Here is an 18,977-nt window from a genome sequence, read left to right as displayed (position 1 = left end):
TATAAAAATAAATATTACCCTTTTTAAGGAAAAAGTTGTGCTTAGTTATATATGCATATCAAATTATATTAAAGATATGGAATAATGCACAAGTATCTCCTCAATCTATACCTGAAATCTCAGAGACACACTTATATTATACTAAGGTCCTATTACCTCTGAATTTATTTTATTAATAATTTTCTACATCTTTCGGCCTACGTGGCACTATCTTGTGGGCCTAACGTTGGTTGACTTTTTTTTTCAAGCTAGTGCCACGTAAAGCAAAAAAGGGTAGAAAATTACTATAAAATAAGTTCAGCGGTAATAGGACCTTAGTATAGTATAAGTGTGTCTCTGAATTTCGGACATAAATTGAAGGGTACTTGTGCATTATCCCTGAAGATATTTACAGATAACTTTCAGAAAAAATAAATTTTGTGATACTGAAAATAAGACAATTATTTGTTATATAAATAAAGAAAACAATATGCCAGTGTAATATATTTTTTTGCCACGATCAATGTATATTATTAATATTAATATATAAGTTGAAGTAAAAAAGATATTAGGTGATATAGGGCAGAAAAGGAACACATATTTTCCTGTTTTATTGCCCTATAACTAGTTCAATCTACAATTAGGTTAATTCTTTTCATTTTCTACTTTGTTGATTTTGAAATTACTCTGCGGGTCCGATCGAGTTCAATAGATTTTGCTCAAATAGTATGTATATACGTATACAAATTAAATATAGAGCTTGATTATTATTACTTAAAAATGACATTTTAAAATTTAGACAATCATAAAATTGAAATCCTAACTTCGTCCTCTGATTAATATGCTTTTTCCAACCAAACAAAACAAAATAATATTCTTTATATTATTAGTATAACTTAACCTATTATAACATTTTCGTTACCATCTCAATCATATGGTAATGTTAATTATAAAGATTTACCTATAATATAATTACCATGAAAATCGAGCCAAAGATATGGAAGAGGAACAAAAAGGAAACAAATATATATTTTTTTCTAATTCTAAAGCCAACAATATATGGAAAACATTACTTAGTAGACAAAAATAATATAATTAAGATCTTCTATTAATTAGAGCCACCTTATTAGGCTCTTATAATACTTTGCTCAAACAAAATAATTAATCTCAGTTAGAAGGTAATTATTCTCTAAATCTATGATCTCGTTTTAGTTAATGTTAATTTGCTTACATCTTTACATTTCTACGAGTTAGTGATCTACAAAAATATTTCTTCTGAGTTAAGGGTCTACTATAAGCATATTATCTATATCAAAGGTAAAAATATATGATCTGCATACATTCTATTGTTTTTCAAATCTCCTATGAGATTTCGTGGAGTATGTTATCATTGTTCTATATATTATAGTGCAAAAATATGCTATTTTCGTCGATCTATGTTCTTCTTTATTGTTATTGTTTTTAATTGATAAATTCTTCGTTTGATGATATTCAATAAAATATTATGGTGTTTTTAGCTTGGGAATATCTCTTAAAAACTTATATTACTTTGTAGGAATAAATCGTTTTTTGAGGGGTGTGCAGTAACTTAAATAAAATCATTTATTTTGAAACGAAGGAATAGTGGTTATTATAGGTAGCTTCTTACGTAACTTTATTCAAATACTAAAATTTTATTTCTACAAAATTGAAAATCTACCTTTTCGATTTCATTTTTTTGAATGTTTGCTACCTATAATTTTATACCATACTGTATTGTATTCTATTGTTTTATCGAATGAAGATTGAAAAACGTACTTCAAACTTTGCAGCTAATTCAACAATTGAATATGGAAGAGTACCCTTCATTCATGGTAAACTCTGTACCTTAATTTTCTCATAAATATCGTATTATATTGTGTTACATGAAATTCACATATGATTGATTTGTCTCTATCTTTTACGCAGACATGTATTCTAAAGATTGATATTAACGCTGATAGATGGCAAAGGACTATTGCCAAGGTGTTGAAAAACGTAGACGGTATTTCCTCAATACTTTTTAAATATTTTTTTAATCATCGATATATATAAGTTAAATTCGTCTAAATTGAGATTATCCTCTGAACAGTGACAAATTTTAGAATGAACACGGATGGGACAATGGAGTTATCGGGAACTGTGTATCCAAATAAATTCTTGAAAATACTAAAAAGAGCAAGGAATAAAGCAGAGTTATGTCATTTGCAATTTGGACAGTGTTCAACTAACTTGTTTTTACCTTCAAGGCCAATTGATTATAGCATTGGTAATAATAAATTTGGAGTACCAAATAACATGTTGCTTTCTAGTTTTGTTGGACAAATGGAAGATAATCAGACAGGTTATTACGGAGGAAGAGATGGTAGATTTTTGCATTACGGTGATAAACCTTCACAATCAAAAAAGTCAAAAAGTGAAAAGTCTGACGACCACGACCACGACCATTACCACAAACACAATCATAACCACGTCCACGGACATGATCATAACCACAACCACAATCACGTTCACGGACATGATAATCACAACGACAACGACAATGACAGGAAATTAGAGCATGCTGCAGGGTGTATCAATGCTACAACTCAAAGGACAAAAGTGCAACTTGATTCTGAGAAAGGGAAAGTAGAGACACTAAAGAGTCAAGGAGTTAATAGTTGCTGTTTGATGTGATAATTAATCTATTAAGTCAATTTATATATACATTTAGGCAATTTAATTATTTACTATATGCTCTAGGTTTAGTATATTTGTGGTGCTCATTTTAGGATTTCTTTTTTCGGAACATATCATATATATGTTGGAGTTATAATTATTAATTAATTCTACCTTAATTTATATTACTACAAATTAATAATGACTTCAAGTTCTGCTCTTAAACTTTTGAACTCACAATCTAAGAATCGGAAGTAAGGGGGGTTTACTTGCTTACCATCCAAGCACCTTCCTCTCGTCAAATTCGATTTGATTGTTTAAAGAAATCAGACAACCACTTCATCAATGCCTTAGCTTTCTCAGAAGTTGGCTTAACCAAATGAAAAACATGTTCTTCCCCTTCTGTTTCCTTAATTTCAACTTCACCTTTCCATCCACATTTCTTCAAGGCTTCATAGTATGTCCAACCTCTGTCTTTTTCCTCCAGTACATATCAAAATCTTCGAGCAAACAAGCTTCGATAGTAAACTTGGATGAACTGGTGGATTCAATCGCGGATCATCAGTTTTAGGATTTTCCGGACAGCAATAGGCCCAAATTGGATCTGGCTCATTGCTCCCAAAATAAGGATGAACTAACACCATTCCAACAAGGTTTATACTATCTCCGAGTTTATATTCATCTACACTTTCTCGCATCATCATGTTATGAGCAATATTGGCTCCTGCACTATCACCTGAAGTGACAAAAATCAAATACATTTTTCAGTAAAACAAAATTATTGCATCAAAACAAGTCGAAACAGGTAACATGATTGATCAAAATGCATAAAATTTACATTCAAACTTAAACTGTCGGACTCTCGAAATTCTAACCATACTGCATAAAATTGTGATAGAGGAAGTGTATTAGTTTTCATATTTTTGTTCCAAAGGCATAAAAAAATATGAAGATTGAATCAATTTGGGTGGATTGTAACTCAATTCTAAAAGTTAGCTAATGATGAAATATTTGATCAAGTTTATATAAGCAAACTACCTGTTTAAACCTGACTCTGATACCATGATGTGATATGACAGGTAGATCTAATTCAACTCGAAAAACTAATTTATAAGATCGAAGAGAATTGCCCAAATCTATATGAACAAACTACTCTAATAATTGATCTGACCCATATTCAATTCAACCCAATATACCTGACAAGAAAAATCGTGAGAAGTCCGCATGGCTTTTCAACCATGGTTCACTTTCTCGTCCGCCATTAACATGTTGTGAGATCCATTTCTGGTGCTAATCGATACTCAACAGATGCAACAACTACATTAGTTTCTGCAGATACAGAGTGAACATAACTAACTATCATAAAAAGTAGAAAACGCCGATTCGATTACAAACCCTCCTCCATGGAAGTACACAAGGAGTGGAAATTTCTGATTGTCATTTTGGGTGATTTTTGGAAGGTAAAGCCGTACCGTTATATTGTTCTCCGATATCTTTGGATCGAACACCTGTGATTGGAGGAACAAAATCATGTTTTCGATACTTCCATCTTTGTAGATCTTAAAAAATGTTGGGATGTCATAAACAACTGGGTTGATTGAATCCATTAATTCAAATTGCAGTAACCACGAAAATGGCGGGTATTGAAAGGGGACAAAAATAAACTGTATTAAGGTTGTCTTATTGTACATATCTAAAGTTAAGGATCATAGTTATCAACTGACACTAAATTAATGGTTATATTTACGTATAATACCTTTTTTTTATATGAGAGAAGATAGGAGGATACAATCAGTGTGGAATTGAAATACAATGAATTTACTTATAATAAAATAAAATATAATTAATATCTAAAATAAATATTATATTTAAACATCATCCAAACAAGTCCTATTAATCATCAAAAAATAATAAAGGCAATTGTAGCCTTTTGTTAGTTAACCTGACCCAATGGGTAGCTTTAGAAAAAAAAAAGGTAAAACGGCTTTAAATATCCACCCAAGAATTAATGGAAAAGTTAAATTATTTGCTCATTGAGTGTCGTACTCGATTAATAAGAAGGATAAGATATAATTGATTTTGAGATTAATTTTGAAATAAGTATATTTCATATTTGATTGGAATGAAATTACAAGATAAGGTTTTTGAAATTAACTATTTGAGGATTGTACTATTGTATTTTTATCCTACATTGAGAGAGAAGTAACAATTGAAAGATAATGAATCTTGAGATAATTAATTACGAGATAATTTATCCTCAATTAAGTGAGCCAAGCTACAAGCCTACTAGTAGGTTTAGTTGCCTAACCTATTGAATTTAGTTCACCACTACTCTCAAGCCAACAATACATGTAACATTTTCTTTGAACTTAAAAGACATAATATATAAACATGTCATTTGATTTGACCCCAATTGACATCTAATTTTTAAACTTTGCTTGCACGCATGAAATTAACACTTAAATATATATAAATTAAGTTGAACAAGTAAACACTCACGTCCTACATTGTATAATTAACGTAGGACATCACATGTAAGTAGATACTTAACATATATAAAGTCGAACAAGTAGACACTCGCGTCCTACGTAACATAATATACGTAAGACACCATATATGACGCTAAGTAGGACACATGTACTTACTTATTCAAGTTTATACTTGTTAAAGTTTATACTTGTGCAATACATTATTCAAAGTTGGAGGGCTTTTATACTAAACACATTTATTTATTATGTTAACTTACAAATACCAAAAAAAAACAAACAAAAAACACCCTTTCTTTTTTTCTCAAGAAACAAGAAATAGCAATCAAGATTTTTATCCGGGTGGACAGGGGCGGATGTGCCAAGGGGTTCATCCGAACCTTCTGGATAAAAAAGATTAGACTCTATGTATAAGATTGATTTTTTTGTTTACGTGTATATATTTAAAACTGAACCTTCTGAGCACATGTCAAAGGAGTAACTCTATGGTAAACTTAGTTAAGAAAGTGTGTTTTGTTGATTCAACCGTTGATGACAATCTCTGTAAGTTTTTGTATTTTTTTTTATAAAAAAATTCAGAATTTTATATGTGCGGTGTGTCAAAAAGATTTTTTTGTGAAGAAAGAGTATTTTTTCTTTAATTTGTGTTTATTGTTAATCTTTCTAATGTTAAATTTGTACTTGCTCTCTATTTTCACTTTCAGGAGCTGAAGACAATTATAAAGGAATTGAAGAACTTGTAGAAATTACTTTATAGATATGTACTTTAAATTTGTTTCTTAAGATAAGTTGTAATTGTAATTGTAATTGTAAGAAATTATTTGAATTAAGGATTTTTTTGTCAATCCGTTTATTATTCAATCCGTTTATATATAATCTGACTCGAACCGTTATTTATGAATATTATTAGCGTGCTTAATTTTTTGAACCCCTCGATAGAATTTTGGACTCCGACACCGAGAATAGATTAAAATATAAAAGTAAACACATGAAAAAATTAACTTTTTTTTATTACTATTTATACAAGTAAAAACCTCAATTCAAATGGACATCAACCCATCTTGATTGACAGGCAAAAAAATTAATAAGCAAATAACGACCAATAACCAATATAAGTAAGATCGAATAATCGAAAAAACTTATCTTCAATGGGTGTATATATTAAGTCAATGCAATTTTTATTATTACGTAATTTAATGAACTAAAAAATTATAAATTTAAACATATTACATGCATATAATGATTTGATATAAACATCCGAGTAAATTTTATTGTGAATAACCGTTCAACTTTTCATAAATTAATAAGCAAATAACGGCCCCAGACATTCTCTAATCCTAATGTAAATAAATGAGGCCCAAGTAAAAGAAAAAGAAGGGCCTCTCAGTTGGGCCTTTAAATTCATTGAAAGATTACACTTGGTGAATTCAAATATTCAGCTTACAATACAAATTTTACTAGTTTAAAAAAATTTTTGTGTCCTTTTTTTTAATTTTTTTTTTTAAGTTTTTAGCATATATAGTTCGCTATATTTGGCACATCCAGATACATGTATTATGTATACAGTCAAAGCATATACACATAATTATGTGTACTTAAAATGCTAAATTTTAGGAGTAAATTACACAACTAACAACTTATCATTTTCAAGTAAATCCCCATCTTTTGAGTTATAACTTTTTTTATTGAAAGATAAGTTTTTTTAGTAGTGTATCTGATCATAATTTTTATTTTATTGCTATATCAGAACTATATTTTATAAAATTGTACATGAATTATATTTTTACCATGTATTTAGAATTGATATAATGCATTTGCATGTTATTGAATGTTTACTTATCATTAAAAAAAGTCTATCTGAATAGACTTATATAATAAATAGAAATTAGTATACATATACAAAGTTGACATCGTATCGATTCAGTATACATATACAAAGTTGACATCGTATCTGATTCATCTAAACTATAACACATACAATTTGCACGCTTATTATATATGATATCAAATTAATGTATCTAAACAACTTCGTGAAATATGTATTACATATGTGAAGTATGTATCACAATCATTGTATCAGATATTAGATAGATACATCCCATATATACACGAAGTATGTATCTGTGTTTAATGTATAATGATTGCAATGTCAAAATCACCACCTTCATGAGCATTAGCAGTTAATCTACATTAGAGTGTTCTCGAGTCTTTTAAATATAAAATCGTATAGGAATTGAAAGATAGTGAAAATTTTCAAAATCTAAAATTCTCTCAATATTTTTATTTATTTTTATTTATGGTACGTCAAATTTGAAAACTAAAAAAAGAAGCAACGAAGAAGAAAAATACAACAAACAAAATGAACACTATTTTAAGACTAATTTGAAAATCTAGGACCCATAAAAAAAAAAGAAAAAGCCAAACTTTATCAATGGAAGAATATGAGCAACCGTTATATGGAAGCGGAAAAAATTCAAGGCTTCAAACAATTGTGCATTAGAGCGAACAATGAATGATTGAAGAAGAAAAAACTCAATTCACATTAAAGGACTTTTGTCCACTTTATTTGCAATAAAGAATACCAAATGGTTAATTTTGATTGAGTTGGAAAAATGATTATATTTTGAGCTTAAGTTTGCTTAATCATAAATTATAGTTATATGTTAGGGAGAAGAGAGACGCGAGCGAGAGAGGTGAGCAAGATCCGAGGGAGAAATGAGAGAAGTTGAATATCTATTGTATTTGTTGTATCACGAATATAATTGATACAACTCATTTGTATGACAAGCAAAACTGAGAGAAGGGGAGGAGAGAAATGAGCGAGACAGAGAGAGGTAGGAGAGAGACTAGCGAAACCGAAAGAGGAAGGAGAGGTGAATGAATACGTATTATATTCGTTGTATCACGAATACATTCGACACATACAAACACAAATATAATTATTTGAATATAATTGAATCGTTATCATATATCAAATAGAATTACATTAACAAACACAATTTGTGTCAACAAATACAATGACATAATACAACTGATAGAAAATATGTATACAATTGATTCATCATACAAAAATACAGTTGATATGGAGTACAAAATACACTTGATATATGATAAAACACAATTGTCATTAATTGGAATATTATTTTTTTTTGTCAATTATGTATTTATCATAAATACATATTATACTACTATTATTTATTCACCTTGTTGTATAATTTTTCTGGCTAAATGACTACTTTACATAATTTATCCCATAAAAAGAAGGACCTCCCAATTTGGCCTTTAATCCACTGAAACCACACTAATGAAATCAAGTTTTCAACTCACAATTATTAACTTTTTTTCCCTTTTCACTTAGAATATTAAAATCATTTTCCCACAAAATAATAATAAAAAATTAAATTATTAAAATCCAAAAATAATTTTTTTTTTTAAAATCACACGTGTAGCGCACGAGATATTCAGCTCACAAAACCAATAATATTGCTTTTTTGGTCAAGTGGGACCCACCACATGGTAGTCACCAACTTCTCGTCATATTCCTTCATATCTCCTCACGCGCTCTCCATAAGCGCAAAGCGCGTGTAGTCAACCTCCATCTCTGCAAGTAGGCACTGTACTACTAGGATACAAAATTCTCAGCCAACCAAAAAAAATCAACGTTCACCGTTCAAATTCTTTCGATTTCGCCGGCGATGAAATGAAATCTCCCGAAATCGGCAAAACGATTTAGCTGTTTGTACATACAGGTGATTTTATATATTGAAGTTTATGTGCTCTATGATTGGCCTGTTTTTTCGGGTTCTAATGGAGCTGTTTTGATTCTCTACTCAAACTTTTTCTTATCTGGGTTTGTTTTTAGGTAAAAGTTTCGTATACCCTTTTCGTTTCTTTCAATAATTTTGATGTTTTTGGATGGAATGGATAATCTCTTGCCAAAAGAAGTGATTTTTAATGTTTATCTTTTTCTTTTTGCGGAGTTTGATTGTAGCTCTAATGGGATATCTCTTGTGTGGGATGAGGTGGGGTGGAGTGGGGTAAGTTATCTTAGAAGACCTATACTTTCTCTTATTAAACCTGTTCTTGGAGTTTTAGACAAGGGTAAACAGACAAAAAGCAAAGATTTCTTATAGGCATACCAACTACTTGGTATCAACTTAGGGGAACCTTTGGTAGCGTTAATAATGAGGTAACTTATTTATGTGTTAATTTTGATTAAGTTATACAACTTTTGGTAGCTGGTTAGGAAGTAAGCTATTCATGTATATTAATAAGATGTTTGGTTGCAATTTAAAACCTGAATGAACAGTGTGTTTATAAGTTATGAGGGAATTGGTGTATTATCTGATGTTGGGTAAAAGATGGAGTAACTGATACCTGCATTACCAAATGAATCCTTAGTTGATATAAAACTTGCCCAAGGGCAGGAGTTTGCTCGGTGCATTGCTAATCTAGTTATTGACTAGGACTAAGTGTGAGATTGTCGAGATCCTCTACTTCTAGAATTTAGAGAACCCCTAATTAATTTGTCTTAAAAAGACAAATTATTCGCCAATGTTAGGTTGAAATAAGTTCGAGACGAGCAAAATGAATATTAGAGGATTCAGAGAGCCCATTCAGATTAATTTGGGCTTGAGACATAGTTAATTGATTACTTTTGCCTGGTTTTATTTAGATTAAGTTGGTTGAGATTGAAAATTTTAACATTGACTCTGTGTGTGGACTTCTTGCAACTTTATATTCAGTTAAGCTGGTTGGGGTACTGAAATAAAAGCGGAAGCTTTAGGCAATAGCTGATGTCAGTGCTACATTAACTTGACATGATCAATTCTATTCCGATCAAAAGGAAAAGATGAATACAGGAGGTTAGCCTTGTATAAACATGGTTCAACAGCAGGTGGGTTCTTCTTGCATTCTGAAATTTATTAATCTCTTATCCCGGTTTGATAGTACTACTCAACTTTTAGCCTATCCATCTCAGAGCTACATTAGCTTGGTAGTGTCATTCAAGTCCTATTCTCTTTTGTCATTACCAAAGATGTTATTCAAACTTTTTTTGGCTAACACAAGCTATGCTCAATCTTTGTGCAAAAATTGCTCCGTTTTTGCATGTAATCTCCATACTAATAACTTTGCTCTTGTATGGTTGAATCCTTGCTGTTCATGCAAGACAATTTAAGCCTTGATGTCAACCTAATACCTTTCCTTCTGTATTCACAGAGGAAATCATTAATCTTTCTTGTTTTTTCATATAGCCTTGGTGTCTAGACAACTTGCTTGCCCCTCCACTAATTCAATGGGTCACCTGCTACCTCGACAGACACAGGTACTTAGAAAGAAATCACCTAGTGTTTTTGCCTTCACTAGGATGTGAACCTGACTCAAGAAATCATAAATCTTCTGGTTTGACTTCTCAAAGAAATAATTCTGTTGCGATTTCTAGAAAAAGCTAAAAAAATGGAAGCTTGGTGCATGAATCATCCCCATTCTTGTGGGGTCTTGGAAAGAGCCGCACCACAAGGGGATGTGATGTATGCAGCCACCCTGACATGCACATAAATGGCTAATTCTGTGGGGATTTCTAATGTGGATGTATCTGAAAAATGCATAGTATTTCCATGTGTACTACAATGATGCGATTCATTTTTATTTTATTCAACATTTCTTCAACTTAAAATTGTGAATATGATGTGTATCTTTGGTTGGCAAAGTTGCAATATTAGTGATAATTTACATATAATTACTCTGGTTACAAAAAAGATTCCAGTTGTACAATATGTTCTACTTGGCAGTGCCGGGATCTTGCATCATCTTACTGGCAAGTCATGCTTGATTTCATTGCTTGGTTGTAATTTAGCTGTCACAATGACATATAACTTTCATTTATGGGGTTTTGCATGTATCCATCATGCAGTTTCTGTGTTTGCTGAATTTCAACATAGACAGAACTATGCTTAACCATCTAAATTTTCCTATAACAAGGCAAGAAATATCTCGTATACTCCTTTTTAGTTGTAGGGCGCTTGTTGTTTCTGTTCATAATAATCCATGTTGCTAAGCACTTAATTTTTAAAATGGTTATTTTTTCTTTGATATTTTTCCTTGGAATTGTGTCCAGTCATGAGTACCATGTGTGTTTAATAATCCTAAATGCAAGGTATGTTATTGGTATGTTTTATCTTGAGGTTCTTGGTGTTTTGATTTTGATGTCATGCTGATGATGCAGGAATCAATCTTGGACACTGGTTACTAAGAAATCAGAAGATACTAATTGAGGAGAATATAGTAGTGTATTGTACTCATCCACAAAGTTCAAATGGAAGCACGTCCTGCTGTGTCTGTTCAAAGTGTGGTTGCAAGTCAACTCAGTAATTGTGGTGCATCAGGGGCACTTTCTTCTTCCATGTCTATGTTTCCAACAGCCCTTGGAGAAAAGTACCCTAAGTTTCCAGACTTGCAGCAGGCTTCGATGGAAAAGGAGCTCAAGCAACATCCTGGAACTGTTGTCTCTTCTTTGCCTTCCAACAGTGGGGCTGTTGGTCTTATGTTCTCATCATCATCAGGATTTTCCGCAGATCTTCAGTTCTCATCTGTTTCACCCCAGGAAAAGCATTCAGGAACTGCACCTTTCATTTCTCAGTCAACATATAGTGAGACATCGATCCAATTACCTCATTCGGGAGTTCTTCAGTCCACAGCATCAAGCCAATATTTGAATGAAAACCATGAACCCTGGTGTATAGATCCACTGCCTAATTTCCTTGATTATTCGATGAATAACCCTGTCCAGAATAGTCAGGTAGCTTCTAGCAATAAACAAAGCGATTGGCAGGAGTGGGCCGACCTTGTACTCAATGATGAAGATGCTCTACCTTCTGATTGGAACGATATTATTGCTGATACAAGTATTGGCGACTCGGAGCTGAAGGTCAGTTTATTCTGCACTGACTGCTGAATTTCTATTCCTCATTCATTTACTTCTTCATACGATCTTATTAGTGTTAAAATAACAAAAGGAGACCCATTCTTATCTTGTCGTGTGTTCAAAGATGCAATTTCAGGAGGAAAAACAACCTTTGAATTTCCCAATGCAGCAAGTCCAAGCATCACAGCAAATCCCACCTGTGCCTGTAGAAACTTCAGTTATTGCTCCTGTATCATCCCCTGCAAGTAGTGCTGCAACAAAGCAGCGCATGCGTTGGACTCCAGAACTTCATGAAGCCTTTGTTGAAGCAGTCAACAAGCTTGGTGGAAGTGAAAGTGATTACTCTCCTTACTGTGCATCAGTTCTTATAAAGCTCTCCTTGTTGTGCATCATAAACCGAGTTTTAGTATTAAACTGTTGTCTGACTCAGTGATTTTACATGAGCTGCAGGAGCTACTCCCAAAGGGGTGCTAAAAATGATGAAAGTTGAGGGTTTGACCATCTATCATGTTAAAAGCCATTTGCAGGTTTGTGCTATCTCATGTCCTCAAGTTGATTCTTTTTAGAGATGGACCTGTTGTATTTCTTTGTTGATGGTTTTGAACCATTTTTCTGAAATGCAGAAATATCGAACAGCTAGATATAAACCAGAAGCATCAGAAGGTATGTAGTTTCTCACTCTTTTGTGTTTGTTTACGTGTCTATCTTTTCATTCATTTTGTTTTTTTTCCTCTTTTCTCAAGCAAGTTTAAAGAAGTGTTTTGTTCTTATTCTTGAATTAACTTTGATTGTTGTAAAGCTGTGAAATTCTTTTGAGCCAGTAGATGTCTAATTTTTGTTAAGTACTTGAGATCTGAAAGGTTCTTCTTGGAAACCGAGTGCGTGCGCATGTATGTGTGTTTGCATGTTTTAATTATTTATTCACATGTCAACTTATTGTTTTTGTATTTGATCTCATGTGGATTCCTCAATCCTTATATGCATGGTAGCAGATGATGAAATTATTCTTCGACAGCTATTCATATGGTAGCTTTTTAGTGCATAATAGATGAGCTTTCTCTAATGCCCAAGAAAAGAATATATGTTGGATCTGAAAGATATGGACCTGTGAGTTATCAACTAGGTTTTGAAGCAATGAGTCTCGGATCAGATCTTTAGTTGGTACTGTCTGTCTCAGGAACATGAACTTGTGCTCTGTTTGAAAACTTCATGTGACATGGTATTTTTTTCCTAAGTTGAGCGAACTCTTCACTTTCGATGCCGCACCCATGTCGGATTCTCCAAAAATACACTACTTTTGGAGAATCTGACACGCGCTCATTGATTTTTTTGAAGAGTCCGTGCTACATAGTTTTTTTCCATGTTAGGGACATAATTGAATGAAATAATACTGTGCGGAAGTTATTGCATAGGAAACTTAAAAAGTTTGGGACTACTTAAGGAAACTGTAAACTTTGTACACAATTTCCAACATCTTGTACTTTGTTTTGTATCATCACTTCTCATAGCCTAGCTCACTACCTTAAGGTACTTCTTTTGTATGTTTCTCTTATTTAAACCTTCCGTCTCTCTCTCTCTCTCCCTCTCTCTCCCTCCTTAGCTGAATGTGTTTTATTAACTTACACTGCATGCAGTATTTTCTTATTAACTCCTATTTTTCTTCGATAAGGCATAATTTTATTAATATGAACCCAAGATGGTACTGCACTAGTAAAAGACAGTTTGTTGGGTATGAATCTCTTAAAACTGCAGTAATTCCAAAAACTCCAACATTACATCAATGTCATTAGTAAAAGAAGCATTACACTGAAAATTTAAATTCCAGATACATCTATGTTAGGTTCTTACATTTCTTTTTCAAAATAACTTCTCCTACCAGAGACTGCTCCTCCATCACTTCTTTTCCTGCATCTGTTGCTTTTTCACTCAGTGTAAGAACTAAAATAGTTACCAGGGCCCCTCCCCCCTCAGTTATACCCACTTCAATTGAAAATCTGTACATGTTTTGTCTAAGGCTAATTTTGGGGATGAGAAAATCTTATCTGGAAGGGCATCAGTATGTTGAACATCCCTGACAGGAAATAGTGACAAATGTTATTGAATAGAAGAGTATTATGAACTTCATATTGTCTTGTAAGAAAAATTCGAGTCTGTCTTTTTCTGACCTAAATCAGATACTCTTCAACTAAATGGTTAATCAGCATAAAATATTTGATTGCTAAATATCCTGTGTTTCCAGGTTGTGACTAATTAATTTCTCCATCCATTCTTATCTTCTGATGATTTTGGTTGCTGACATTCTTTCTTTTATCTCATAGCTGGGTCTTCAGAGAAAAAACAATCTTCACTAGATGATTTGGCATCTCTGGACTTAAAGACGTAAGTTGCTGTTCCATGTCCGTACTTCTATTTATATAATTATTACAAGTCAATTTATTATTCTATGCATAAGAGAACTTCTGCAATATATCTTTTATAGGTTATAACATAAGCCTTCCCCTTCTCTCCTCTGTTTCACCTTCTACCCTGACTCTACCCCCGCCCCGCCCCACCCCACCCCAAATGGATCAAAAGTATATCTCTGGTTGGCACAGTATATAGGAAGAGTGACTTCTTCTTTCCTCTCGCCAGAATTCTATCTTCATGGAAGACCTTGCCACCTTGGCACTGAACCTTGACTGCTTCTTTGTTTTCCAGCATAAAATTTTCTTCCACAGGCAGCACTTCCTCTCTATCCTCTAGCTACTATTGAAAAATTACCAGTTTTCTCTTCCTCACCTAAAAGAACAGATTATCAAATTTGGTGCAAGGGCCAACTTGAATTTCCAGTAATCAGGGGTTGGCCCATCGTCATTCCAGAATCTCCTCTTCAATGTCTTTTTTTTTTCTGCCTCTACTGGATTCTTCCTTCTCAAAATTCATCTTTGAATATGTTATCCACAAGCTCTGAAGAACAGAGGTTGGCATCCATGGCAGCTTTAGTGATGTCGCTTTTTTTTTTGATGAAGTGATCTCTGTTTTCTGTGATGAGCCAATTCTTTGACATGCAGAATTGTTTTCTCTTGGGCTTGGGATTTGGCTATTGGTCATGTAATTTGAGTCTTGGAGATATCTGTTTCTTGGTCTTGGGATATGGTCTAGTTTTGGTGATAGAAGTTTCAATTTTTTATTTTTTTTTATTTTTTTTTTCAAGGACATAAACCCTTATATTGATCACCATTTAAATATATATCTGCAAAATTAAAATGTGGCCTAAAACTAGACATGAATCTCTACCAAAGATACAATTCCTCCCCCCACCTATTAAACCCTAAATAAATTTGTCTAGCTTCCACTGCTTCTTTGAACCTTGAGGCCGAAAGTTTTCAAGCCGCGTAGTAGAGCTTCTGCAAATCTCCGAAACTGCAGAATCACCTTGCTCGACCTTTATCATCTCCAATGTGCTCCCAAGAACTTCAGCAGCAAGCCCTATTTCCACAAGGCGTCCTTCCTCTTCTCCGCCTTTGTATATCAAACTCCCTATTTCATTAAACGGTATCACATTTTCTGATATTACCTTCCCAAAGATGCGACCAAGAAATTCGGCTGCTCTAGGGGCATCATTTACTGCATCCTCCAAGCTAGTCAGAACATTTTCAAACCCTTTAATTAACTGATCTTGACTTATCGCCACGTCTCGAGAAAGAGTTAGACCAATTATAAGTCTTGCCAAAAGATCCCTTTCCATATCCTTCCTCTCGAAGGAGTCAGTAACCCAAAGTGAGATCATTGATGGATAGAAGCCAGGTGAATTCAGGTCTTTCACACACAAAGCAACCTCTTTCTCATCTTTCGCACTGTAGAATTCCTTGATAGCAGCCATAGACATTTCCTGCAGACGTTCTTCTGGCCAAATCCTGTCAGGAGCCACATTTTGTGTGGAAGTCGCCCCTCCACTTCTTACAAGTGGAGAAGGAGGCCGAGATGTGTCAAATCCACGCTCCTTGTTCCCATAAGTCACGTTCCTTTCTGGTGCACTTGATTGATCATGTTGACTAGATAATCGTTTTTGGTTTTGTGGTTTGGGGCATTGGTTCAGATAAGGATTTCGAGATTTTCTTTTCTCTTCTGTGTTTGACCTGTCTTTATTAATGTTTTTAGATTGTGGGAGCGGCTTAACCTGTTAGATTTTGGGTGTAGGCATTGTAGGTTTTGATGTTTTTAGAGGGATGGGAGTTGTCCTTTTCTTTTTCCTGTGGTATTGTACTTTGTCATTAAACAATTCCCGGGCCAACAAACACTCAAATAATTATCATGCACATACTTGATTTGCTTGTTTGTCCTCAAATTTACAAGAGAATTAACCAACTATTACCAGCTTTATCTTTATCATTTGCAATTACAACATAAATTTTTGGAAACAGTTTCTGCTGAAGTATTTAGAACAATAATGTGGAACGTTTGTCCACCCCCCACCCCCCAATCCTGCTTTGTCCTCAATGAGGCCCTTCCTGTTCGTGATTTGATACCACAAAGCAGTGTCCTGGAAATGCATTTACATAACCATAGCATGTGGTCTGTCCCCTTCTCGTTTTGCATTACATGATGCTTAGGTTCTGTTTAATAAACTTTCTGGTTTAGCTTTCATGTAGGAATGTGATTTTGCAGGTAACCTATTGATATCAAATACATGTTCAGTCCTAATTTAGTCTTTTTTTCGTTTCACCTTCTGTAGATGAAGTTAGCAATTTTTTAAGTAAAGGGACTTGACTTAATCACTAAATATAATTAAAGCCTGTTTCAAAAATTAAATAAAATCACTATCTATAATGCTAAATTTAGAAATTAGGAAACTGAAAATGCTACAAGTCTGAAAACTCTTCATTTGAAAATATTCAAATAATTACAACAGAAATACAATAGTAATATTGACTGTTGAAGCCGAAATCAACAATTTTTCTGGAGGGTAACACTGAGCTAATCTATGAAGATTTAAAATTCTCTTGCACATAATCTAACGAGAGGAATTTCTAATTCTACATTAATTGGGAATTATGTGCATGTATTATCTAACACAGGTCACTACTGGTGCTCCGATACAGTAACTGGGTGGTTGCTTTAGGGGCTCTATTTATGTAATTTTGAGTTTCCTGTTATATCTTACTGTTGTGTATACTTACACACTTGTATCATTCAAATCTGGTGTGTTGGACTGACACAGGGGAATTGAGATCACTGAGGCATTACGATTGCAGATGGAAGTTCAGAAGCGTCTCCATGAACAGCTTGAGGTATGGCTTCTTTCTGTTGAGCTAAAAAATACTCACACTTTGACAGGTGATCATTACTTGCGTGTTCAACAAAGAACTGCCTGTTATATGAGAATATCTGCTTGTCATGTTTTATTTTTCTCAAGGATAGCTTTTGGCTGCTTTTATGGCCTTTTAGAGTCTTCAATTCGTACTATATAATTCTGAAGAAAATGAAAAGTGCACTCTAGATTTTTCTTTGTACATTTTTAGTTTAATTTATAATGTAAGCAATTTCTGTAATTTTCTCTTCCTTGTCAATCTTTTTGATGAGTCAATTTCGAGTTAATCATAGTTCAGTCTTGGGGCTAAAAATCTTCTCTATCATGGGTAATAGAATAGTTTTCTTATGCTCATTGATATAACGAATAGCCAACTCATCCAATCTCTTATTTGATTATCTCGTGGTAATCTAACTTGCAGCACTTATATTGTCAATATACATTTCCAGATTCAAAGAAACCTGCAGCTTCGTATAGAAGAACAAGGGCGATACCTCCAGATGATGTTTGAGAAGCAGTGCAAGTCAATGCCTGGCGCAGACTTGGCTAAAGGCTCATCATCTTCCACAGCAGATGATGCCTTTGCACAGTTGTCACAGGTTGACACTGCTAAAGAAGTTGATCACGAGAAACAGAAAGAGCGGGAAAGAGAAGTTCTTGGAGATCCTGAGACAAATATAACCAGCACATCTGATTCACCTCCTTTGAAGCGCTCTAAATTGGATGAATAAGCCTTTGTAGGTTCAAAACACCATCGGTAGACTATGGAATAGTAATATATTTGACGCTTGGAACATGAAATCCTTGAGTAGAACGGAGTTGGCTCGTGAAAGAGCTAAAAGTACCATGGTATTCTTTTCATAGACAATATCTCGAGGGGCCATGGCGTGTCCTCTCATTTGACATAGATCATAAAGAAATATCAAACCTTTGATGTTAGATTTGTGGCATTTCAGAGTCATTTTGGATGGAAAACGAGGAACTATTGGTCGTCCTCGTCGTGTCAAATTCCATCAACTGAAAATGTAGCTTGTCTGAACATGAATTGTTCTGTTATAGTCTTATGTATCAGGAAGGAAAATAGTTCTTATTGCTTGAATTCTCATCAGTCACATTATGTAAATATAATCTTTGGCTAAAGATGCTGTTTTTTTTGGCCTTTTTATAATCATGTTAAAGTAGGCTTAGGAATTCCAGAGTAGTAATTACTCTTCCTTGTTATCTCCCTTCATCATGTAAGTGGAAAAAGAAAAAAAAAACATAGAAGAAAGGGAAAGAAGATCAGTAGAACAACAATATACTTTGATATTCAACGTGTAATTTCACAAGTGAGATTTGAAGAAAAATAAAACTATCTTCACATTTTAGTGCTTCTAGCTATGTCCAAATACATTCAGATATATGTTTCTCAAGATATATGAGGTCAAAATTAGGTGTAATTTGTTCTAGCTACATGTTTCTAGTGTGATTCACATGTATTTGGAATACATAACAAATCTCGATTGCCTCCCTTTCCATCTCAGTCTCCTCTACCTATTTTAGTATATTTGCTAGTAAAAATACATGTGTATCTTTCTCAATATATATGATTAGAAACTCTTTACTAGTGATAAGATACGTA

General features: G+C 33.4%; 2 protein-coding genes and 1 pseudogene across 8 annotated transcripts; 2 read left to right on the top strand and 1 right to left on the bottom strand.

Moving 5' to 3' along the window:
* The first annotated feature begins 1,691 nt into the window (after positions 1–1,691).
* Positions 1,692–2,692, top strand: LOC114078649. The gene is made up of 3 exons (XM_027919609.1): positions 1,692–1,832; positions 1,927–2,002; positions 2,090–2,692. The coding sequence occupies exons 1-3, from the start codon at positions 1,809–1,811 to the stop codon at positions 2,671–2,673; spliced, it is 684 nt and encodes a 227-aa protein (XP_027775410.1). The 5' UTR covers positions 1,692–1,808; the 3' UTR covers positions 2,674–2,692.
* Positions 2,643–4,438, bottom strand: LOC107030826 (annotated as a pseudogene).
* Positions 4,439–8,721: 4,283 nt separating this feature from the next.
* On the top strand, positions 8,722–18,524 carry LOC107031244 (protein PHOSPHATE STARVATION RESPONSE 1-like). 7 transcript variants are annotated; one of them, XM_015232537.2, is made up of 10 exons: positions 8,724–8,890; positions 9,887–10,038; positions 10,397–10,467; positions 11,368–12,069; positions 12,191–12,401; positions 12,517–12,593; positions 12,690–12,729; positions 14,385–14,445; positions 17,267–17,336; positions 17,806–18,524. In XM_015232537.2, the coding sequence occupies exons 4-10, from the start codon at positions 11,458–11,460 to the stop codon at positions 18,085–18,087; spliced, it is 1,353 nt and encodes a 450-aa protein (XP_015088023.1). In that variant the 5' UTR covers positions 8,724–8,890; positions 9,887–10,038; positions 10,397–10,467; positions 11,368–11,457; the 3' UTR covers positions 18,088–18,524. The 7 variants fall into 7 exon arrangements, with proteins under 7 accessions (XP_015088029.1, XP_015088023.1, XP_015088024.1 ...); XM_015232538.2 differs by having other exon boundaries at positions 8,724–9,003; XM_015232540.2 differs by lacking the exon at positions 9,887–10,038.
* Positions 18,525–18,977: the final 453 nt, after the last annotated feature.

Source organism: Solanum pennellii, chromosome 9, assembly GCF_001406875.1.
Source record: "Solanum pennellii chromosome 9, SPENNV200".
Lineage (NCBI taxonomy): Eukaryota > Viridiplantae > Streptophyta > Magnoliopsida > Solanales > Solanaceae > Solanum > Solanum pennellii.
The sequence above is the reverse complement of the archived record's forward strand: the minus strand, read 5'-3'. Positions and strand labels throughout refer to the sequence as shown.